The 9568-nt window shown below is 35.8% G+C and overlaps 1 protein-coding gene across 1 annotated transcript; it reads left to right on the forward strand.

Moving 5' to 3' along the window:
• The first annotated feature begins 2536 nt into the window (after nucleotides 1-2536).
• On the forward strand, nucleotides 2537-9324 carry LOC129929013 (uncharacterized). Its single transcript, XM_056045740.1, has 2 exons — nucleotides 2537-3095; nucleotides 7656-9324. The coding sequence occupies exons 1-2, from the start codon at nucleotides 2790-2792 to the stop codon at nucleotides 7980-7982; spliced, it is 633 nt and encodes a 210-aa protein (XP_055901715.1). The 5' UTR covers nucleotides 2537-2789; the 3' UTR covers nucleotides 7983-9324.
• The last annotated feature ends 244 nt before the right edge of the window (nucleotides 9325-9568 follow it).

The following is a 9568-nucleotide window of genomic DNA, read 5'->3' on the forward strand; positions in this document are numbered from 1 at the left end:
CAGGCAACCCATTCCATGCTCCAATAACAATAGGGAAGAATGAGTATTTGTACAAATTTGTCCTAGCATATTGGATGAGCAATGTGCTTTTATTTTTGTGTCTTTTTGAGTATTTTATTAAATTCTGTTTTTGTATTTAAAGTTAAAATTTCAGTGTTTTATGTATAATTGCTACTTTACTTTTGAGTCTTCTATCCTGAAGGCTTTCTAAATTTAGTGATTTACTAAAGATGTTATTCTAGTCAAATGTGAATATTCCATTGTTATGAATCTCACTGCTCTATTGTGTGTCTGTTCCAGTTTCTTAATGTTTTCTTGAGTTGGGGGGTCCCAAACAGAGGATACATATTTTATTATTAACCTAAACAAGATTAAATAGCATTCAAATTTTATGTTCTTATTTGATTTACAGAAATTTCTTTTATAAACCCAGAAGCTTTGTTTTACTTTCTTATTAGTTTGATTAATATGTGGGTTCCATGACAGTTTTTCATTTATTATAACACCTCCTTTGTTTTTATATGGGATAGTAGAGTCGAAGATTGAACACATTGCCTTCTGAACAAAACCTGATGTAGATGCACTAGTGCAATTGCTGCCTCTTTTGAACTAGCATTACGCCAAAGAGGCAAGTTAATAGAGTAGGAGAAAGTACACCACCCTGCTTCACGCTATTTTTTATTAGGAACTTATCAGACAGGTCAGCATTGTATCGTTATGGCCTTAAACTTACCCTGTATTGGTTGTATCATACAGGTGAGAAGGACAAAAATTGTGGTCGTCAAAATCAAAGTTTTCATTTCAGTTTTCTTCTTTTGATTTCAAACTATTAAAAAGATAGATGTTTTGTTATGAGTTATTTTTTGTTTAAATATAAGTTTATTTCATGACTATAAGATCTATATGTCATTTCAAATTAAATCTGTGAGTATTGTATTAAAAGTTGTATTGATTTTTTTGTGTTCAAAATACAAGTTTAATAAACCTATTTAAAGTTTTTTTCTGTTGAAAATATAATATGCCCTTGATTTAGTTCTACTAGGTACCATAACAGATACAAAAACGACTGATCATCAACAGTAAATGCTAATCATTTATTGGCGTATTAGATTATAAATGCAGAATTTGAAATAAACTAATTTTAAACATAATGAAATTAAAATTAACTTATTGACAGTATATTGAACGAATCCAATTTCAATACAAATGTATGGAAAAAATAAAAACATCTGAAATTTATATTAAACAATTGAAACAAAATAAAACTCACCCTAATAATTAACTCGTCTTTCTAATAGGAACTCGTTTTTTATCTGCCCTTTCTCAATAAAAAACTCACTATTTATAACCTCAACTACGACAGGCTTCCTTTTGATTTACATCAGAACTGATTTAGACTATTGTCCTATACATCAAAATTATCTGCTCAGTTTGATCCGAAATTCTGACATAAATCCGGACATCAAGTTTTTAAGTAGGAATTAAGCCTCATTCATCACACATTATGAACATTTTTATAGCTTCTGTGGGAGAGAGTAAGTACCTTTTAATACCAAATAGGATTGGTGTAACACCTGCTTTTGCTGGTGAATCATTTGATCACTAACGGATCTAAACTTAGGAGTGGGAAAGGGCGATTTTTTCCAAACCCTTAAGCCCAGTAAACCCTAACTAAACGCGCGTACAGCCTATGGACTGTTAGCTAGTTTAGTTAGTTGGGTTGCGCACTTTATTGGACAGACAGTGAACGTACATATTACAGTGACGACATAGACTTAGGGGCGAAATAAAGCCATAGGGCTTTGGACTCGTATATCTAGAGCTAGGATGTAACTTTATAAACTTTTATAAGGGCCCATACGTTGGGGCATCGTATTGAAGCCTGAAGCTGTTCTGTATCGAGAAGGCAACAGTTTTGTGGAAGGGAAGAAAACCGCCCTGTAGAAGCCGTACTGAAGAGACAGCCTGCCCGGCATCTTCAGAACCAACGTGAAGGTCATCTGTGCAACGCCAAGATTGACCGTTGAGGTCACGCCAGAGAACTTTGAATTGGGAGTCATCCTACTACCTACGGCACTTGAGTACAGTAGCATTCTACTGCTCTGTGGATTGGTTGAATCTGTGCTACACGCTAGGTAGCCTTTGTCGCTGCACCTGCTGTTGTTCTGTTCCAGTTTCACCTTGTACAGACGACGACCTGGAATCACCGTGCCTGCGTTGGAACCAGCAACCGGAACCAGACGCTACGCCAACGAAGATATGAAGCCAGACGACAGATCACCAAGAACTAGAACCAGACGCCGAACCACCGAAGAGCCGTTACAGACAAGTACCAAAGGACTTTGCAGAGCCGAAACGTTCGTTGTCCTTACCAGAGCGTTAGTGAAGACATCGCCTTGAGCCTTGCTGCAGGAACATATCTTAGCGTAGGAAATTTTGACCCGAGACTGACTGTCGAGTTATTGCCACTTCTTGGACAGGTAAGTGTCATTTAGCTTCTTTCTCCTTAGAATATTTAGAGTCTGTAGGGAAGTGACCACTGGCTAGATTATCCCTACCAGGTTGAGTCGTGGTGGATTGGGGATATATATATAGCAGGAGGTCCACATCTATGGTTCGCTGTTAATTCGTCGTGAATGTGAATCATTGAGTTAAGCATTTTTAGCGGCATCAAAAGGAGAAAAGACGCTATTAGTTTTGTGTGAAATGTCTGTCTGTCCGTCCGTCTGTCCGTCGTCCCATTTATATCTCGTAAACTAGAAAAGATAGTGAAAATCCGACATCATAATATGTTAGTCCTCACAATTTGCCAAACCCAGGACCACTCGATGCAGAATAGTTACCAAGTGTTGAAAAAGGAACTGCACGGGCACAACGCGGCAACATTCCGAAAGATGTACTACGAGAATGCACCATCTAGTCAGGTACATCTGCAGACAACCGTCAACTCAGAATACGACTTCTTTAATAAAAGGCTCGTTTTCGAGAATGTGGAGAGCACATATGAAAGTCCGAAGAACTTCATCGTGATAGGCAACTTTATCAACAAATGTGAACCTCGGCTACAGTCCTTTATAAAGGAAAATAACCCAAAGGTAATTATCTTATCTTATATAATACAGACGGTACTTCAAAAAAGATGATTACGTCCTACGCGTCATGCATTTAGTCATGCATATTATCCAATGACTTAAATTTTGCCAAGTCACTGGTTTTCCTGGCTAGCTCAGGCAACCCATTCCATGCTCTAATAGCACTAGGGAAGAAGGAGTATTTGTACAAATTTGTCCTAGCATATGGGACGAGGAATGTGCCTTTATCTTTGTGTCTTTCAGAGTATTTCATTAAATTTTGTTTTTGTATTTGAAGATTATGGTTCAGTGTTTTATGTATGATTGCTACTTTACTTTTGAGCCTTCTGTCCTGAAGGCTTTCTAAATTTAGTGATTTTACCAAATGTGTAAATGAGGAGTTTGTAAAGATCATTAGGACCTTCAAAAACTCTTACCGAAACAACCCATCTCTCAGAGACCACAGAAAAGTCATTGACCTAATAGGTTATGTACAGAGAAATGATGGTAATGATAGGGATTTTGGTAGAAGAAATGATGGTAATGATAGGAATTCTGGTAGAAGAAATGATGGTAATGATAGGAATTCTGGTAGAAGAAATGATGGTAATGATAAGGATTCTGGTTGAAGAAAGGATGGTAATGATAGGGATTCTGGTAGAAGAAATGATGGTAATGATAAGGATTCTGGTTGAAGAAATGATGGTAATGATAGGATTCTGGTAGAAGAAATGATGGTAATGATAGGGATTCTGGTAGAAAGAATGATGGCAATAATAGGGATTCTGGTAGAAAGAATGATGGTAATGATAGGGATTCTGGTTGAAGAAATGATGGCAATAATAGGGATTCTGGTAGAAAGAATGATGGTAATGATAGGGATTCTGGTAGAAGAAATGATGGTAATGATAGGGATTCTGGTAGAAAGAATGATGGCAATAATAGGAATTCTGGTAGAAAGAATGATGGTAATATTAGGGATTCTGGTAGAAGAAATTATGGCAATAATAGGGATTCTGGTAGAAAGAATGATGGTAATGATAGGGATTCTGGTTGAAGAAATGCTGGTAATGATAGGGATTCTGGTAGAAAGAATGATGGCAATAAAAGGGATTCTGGTAGAAAGAATGATGGTAATAATAGGGATTCTGGTTGAAGAAATGATGGCAATAATAGGGATTCTGGTTGAAGAAATGATGGTAATGATAGGGATTCTGGTTGAAGAAATGCTGGTAATGATAGGAATTCTGGTAGAAGAAATGATGGTAATGATAATGATTCTGGTAGAAGAAATGATGGTAATGATAGGGATTCTGGTAAAAGAAATGATGGTAATGATAGGGTTTCTGGTAAAAGAAATGATGGTAATGATAGGTCCAGGGAACGTGAGAACAATGATAAGGAAAGTTATAATAGGACAAATAGGAAAAATGCAAATAATGATACAGAAAGTTGCCTAACTCGGAAGCGCACAAATATATATATATATATCTTAGAATTAAAAAAATAGTAATAAAAAATGTGTTTCTCAAAATTTGTCGCAAAAAAAAATAAATAAATAAAACGACATAATTGAGCTCTTTCTTTTCACAGCTTGGGGGTCTAGGTGAGCGCTTTATGTTCCCCAGTGGGATCCGCCAGGGAGGAAGCCATGACACCAAAAAGCGTTTTCTTGCATTCTTTACTGCAGAAACGGATTCTCTTGACGTCTATAGCTCATTGTACCTCGACCACATATCAACCATGTGCAGTATCTATTGATCTTTGTACTGTATGAGATCCATTACGACTTTTTCATTAAATTCTCTGGCCATTGGGAAAGCCACTACAGGTCGAGAGGTGCAAATACTTTGCACAGTTCACAGCTTCTTTCTATTTCTGTTAATTCATCTTCAAAATCTTCGCACCGAATTTTAGCGCCTTGAAGTAAAGCCTTAAGTCTATCCCTCGGAGGGTGTGCGAACTGCTTGTGTAGTTTTCTAATAGTCGCCTTGCGTTTTTTCTGAAGCTTCGTCGAATGCTTTTACTTTTCAATTTGAATCGTTTCTGATTTGTCACATTGGGATGCACTAATGACCAGACTGAGCTGAGCTAGCCAGGAAAACCAGGGACTTGGCAGAATTTAAGTCATTGGTTAATATGCATGACTAAATGCATGACGTGTAGGACTTAATCATCTTCTTTTTGAAGTAACGTCTGTATTATATAAGATAAGATAATGTTAAGTTTAAGGCAACCTCATTTCCAAATATTATAGCTGAATCGTTTTCTAAATCCAATTTTACTCCTGCTGTTTTTCATGGTAGTTCTGGAGAGTAATAATGGTATGTCTGTTTCTACAGCATCAGTCACAAGTTTAACCTTCTTTCCAGCATTGTGACAGGTTACTCATATTCACCCTTTGATTTTATTATTGTCCCACCACCAAATTTAAATATTCTGTGACCTTCTCTTAACTTCACTTTGTTGCGGTCCTCTTCATCTATAGAGCCCCAAAATGCCTCCAACCATGTCATTCCACACACTGTACTACTGCACGCGCTGTCCAATATTGTCGTAAAAGGAAATGCTAATTAATGAGAGCTATGGATGTTAGTACGGGATTATTCCCCCTTTAAATAATTTGTCACATTTTTTTTCTCCCAATTCCCATTCTAGGATAAAGTAGAAATTTTACGTAATAATTCACAGTCAATAATAATACATGGATCAATAAAAAAAAAAAATTAGGGGTAATTAATTAATTTTGTTTTATAACGCAGAAAGGGGTCTTAACCCTGCCATCTTGAGATAAATGGCTGTAATTAGCGTTTTTTTTTTCCTTTGTAGTAGATTCGATTTTTTTTAAATATTTTTTTTTGTTTCGCTTGTTTGATTAAGTGAGCGTATAATGGTTTTATGTTTTGTGTATATCGTTGTACAGATTTGTATTTAGTCTTTGATTTTATTAATGGAAGATATTTCACCAGGTCAGGTCACTGCCTCACACACACATATAGAGAGAAACTCACACACATATATATATTACCATTTTGTGTATGTGTAGCTTTACTTTTTTTGCAGCCAGAGTCTAAAAAACTGTGCACCATGGCAGCTCAACATTTCACGCTGGTCAGTATAAGTGTTTGCTCAAGTATGCGTCAGGAACCCAATCGGCCACTGCCAATGTCACAGTCAAAGATAAGACATCAGGACTTGTATATTTTAGAAAATTAGATAAGATTCTCCTTTTACTTGGAGGCTTTTAACAAACAAGGCTTTCACTGGAATGTGATGGCCCTAGGAAGTGTACTGTCTAAACAAATGATGAAACGAGATTTGAGTGTAACAAAATCCCAGACACAATTAGACTATGAGACCTACAAAATGGCTTATCGTGTAAAACAGACAACTCATACATACCATAGGGATTTAAAGCCTGTATTCTTTGATAATCTCTTTTAGCGGTAGCAGGACTGTAGTGTTGTAAGATTGTTGTCTCAATATTACTTATACCAAGGCTGTTTTTAGGTAAACTAGGCGGCCGCCTTGGGCCTCCGATTAGTGGAAGAAATTCTATATGCTTTAATTCAGGGGTCTTTCACTCTTCATTAGAAATATTAGTAACAAAGTCACAGTCAATGTTATTCAAAGAACAAAGCTATTTCTTCCTTGAGATCTCATATTTTTCTCAATACCTTGCCCATGCTTAGCCAGCAGACACTACTGCGGCACCGAACATCAGAATGTTTTGTTTCGAAATCTTCAAGTACTTTTCGGAACTGCCTGTGCTTAAGACCCTAGCTCTGATAGGTTTGATCACCGAGATACTTGGGTCAACAATGTGTTTCATATTCAATGCAGCTTGGCGCAAACTTCCCGTTTACTCTGTTTCAAGTTAATGGTTTGAATTAGTATTCTTTTATTTATTTAAAAAAAACTCAGTAAAAGCTCGTGCTCCAGCGGTTGCTACACTTTTCATAAGCTAACACTTTCAACACAGTTCTTCAAAGCATTATATATAATGGCCTGAGATTGTGTTCTTGACTCAATGTTTTGACATATTTCCAACAAGAATAATCTTTGTTTACTTTCAAATTTTTAGAATGACATGACATTTAGCCCCTTCATCATACGTGATTAGAATAAGACATTACAATAGTTTATATAGATATTTAAAATTATTTCTCTGTGGGCACACCTTTTTTTTGTAGGTGTCCGCGGACTGCATGAAGCCGCTGGTCGTAATTTGCCCCCCCCCCCACCCAGGAGCTATTCTGTAACTACTGCTCAACACAGAACACATCAAAAAACATCAAGAATTTGACAAAAAAAAGTTACAAATATTCTGGTACTTAAAAATGAGTAAATAGAACAGCCAATATGACATAATTGGCAACACAAAAAGCTACTGAAAATATTACCCTGTACATTATCTTACTGCCGTGCTAAACTCTAATGACTCTTCCTGGACTCGTACGCCATGAGAAATACATCCTGAGTTAATTGTCTTAAAATTTCTACTATATTTTGGTTTGATTTATCGAACTTCTTCATTTTTTCGTCTTCTTTGCTTCTGTTGACTGAGTGTGTTCTATCTTGCAGGCAATGTGGTGGGACGCCAGGGAAGACATCCAATCAGCAAAAAATTCAATTTTTCAAGGCGCAACGCCAACTGGTGTGCTCCATGGCGTGGAGCGAAATATCGTGTACAAGGTCAGGGTTCAAGGCTACGGCATTGGAGGCCATGGAAGAAAGAGTCCACCAGCTTACTTTACACTAGGTAAAGGCAACACTATATACTTGAGACAAGCAAAATCTACAAAATCCTTGAAAAACAAACAAAGCTTTTCTAATGGGAAAGAACTCCGACCTTTAACTATATTTTCAATAAGGTACACGTTTTTTTTTTCTCTTGACGATATCAAATAACAAAATTACCAATAATTAATGAATAATTGAGTATTTTTGTTTATTGATTCATGTTTAGTTAGTTGCAATAAATAATTGTTTAAAGTATCTACTTCATTTGAGAATGCGGGGAGGAAGAAAAAGCTTTAAAAATTGTTTAAGAAGATTAAATTGATTAAACCAAACAAATACTGATAGATTAGTTTCTATGGTTGCTCTTGCACAAATTAATGAATACCAGTAATTAATTAAATCATTGGTTACATTCTATTTCAATTGATTCTTGTCTTGTCTATGTCAGTGAATAATTGTGCAAAGTTTCAACTAGACACAAGAATAGGTGCGGGAGAAATAACGTGTACACACTATTTTACAAGACAGTGATTTAACATTTGTTTCGTAAACAAAAAAAAATGCTTCAATGGGCCTCATTCACCAATCGTCAACAAACAAAATTTAGTCACATGGTAATTTTGATAAAACAACAAAAAAAAACTGTCACGTGATAGCCATTGTGTATTTAAATCAGATCGTAATCTGTATAGAAGAGATAGAAAACCTAGTGGGCTAAATTTTGTTTGTTTACGATTGGTGAATGATGTCCAATGTGGCTAGAGTGGAAAATAATTGCTGAAACTATTTTATTTTTTTAAATCCATCTGGTTACCTCCCTTACAAATTCTCTTTTTGAATGAAAGCACTTGACTTTAAAATTTCTTGGCATTATTTCTACAGTACCAATTTCTAGGTCTTCAGTTTAGAGAGCAATCTTTTGTTTCAATAGCTTTAGAAATGTGATGATCTAATTATGTTAACGTCGCGTGTAAGTCTATTACTATGGTTTTTCAAAAGGATCTATTTTATTCAATCCAGAGAAGAAAGATATCATGAACTTTTCTCTGCCGTTGAAATCAACTTCTTTTTGTTACTGTTGACATCTGTCATTTGTGCCATGAGATTCATATGTCATTTTTTTATTGTTTATGTTTTGTCATGAGCAATATTTTAATTGACTTTTAAAAAGTCAACCGTTTTTATACTTTGGCCGCCATGTTTGTTTTATATGAATATGAATTCCATGAGATGATTTAGGCAGAAATATATGTTTTTTAAAATAAAAAATTGTCATACATTCTCGAGTTTTGTACATAACATATGTGAATGTATATATTTTCAAATTAATTTTAAGTACCTATCATGACTCAAAATGTAAAGTGTTTTTGGCTTACTGAAACCCATAAGATTCCATTAAAAAAAGGTAACCATTTCAAACCTCTCGGTCTATGTGGGCTGATGATGAAAAACGAATCTATTTCTTAGACCAAGAGTTATCTAAAAGTCATGTGCCCAGATCAGCTATCTACCAACCATTAAATCTGTGTGGAATTTTGACGTCCTAAAAATCCGGACTCACAATCACAGTCTTTACTAGGAATCGAACACCAGAAAACTCAGTTTAGAGGCAGAGCTCTTAAATAACCTCTTGCCCCCACACCCCGTAGTCATTCCAATACACAGTTGTATATGACTAAGTTGTGTGTGTCATGTTGTAGCGCTTATGATTTGAGAAATTAATGAACAGCATGCCGAAACCAACAATATCAAGT

The sequence above is a fragment of the Biomphalaria glabrata genome, chromosome 11, assembly GCF_947242115.1.
Source record: "Biomphalaria glabrata chromosome 11, xgBioGlab47.1, whole genome shotgun sequence".
NCBI lineage: Eukaryota > Metazoa > Mollusca > Gastropoda > Planorbidae > Biomphalaria > Biomphalaria glabrata.

Excerpts from the sequence above, each read along its gene's own strand:
- LOC129929013 (XM_056045740.1), top strand. The coding sequence starts at position 2,790 with ATGTTAGTCCTCACAATTTGCCAAACCCAGGACCACTCGATGCAGAAT. Across the intron at positions 3,096-7,655 it reads TAAAGGAAAATAACCCAAAG|GCAATGTGGTGGGACGCCAG; the intron begins GTAATTATCTTA and ends TCTATCTTGCAG.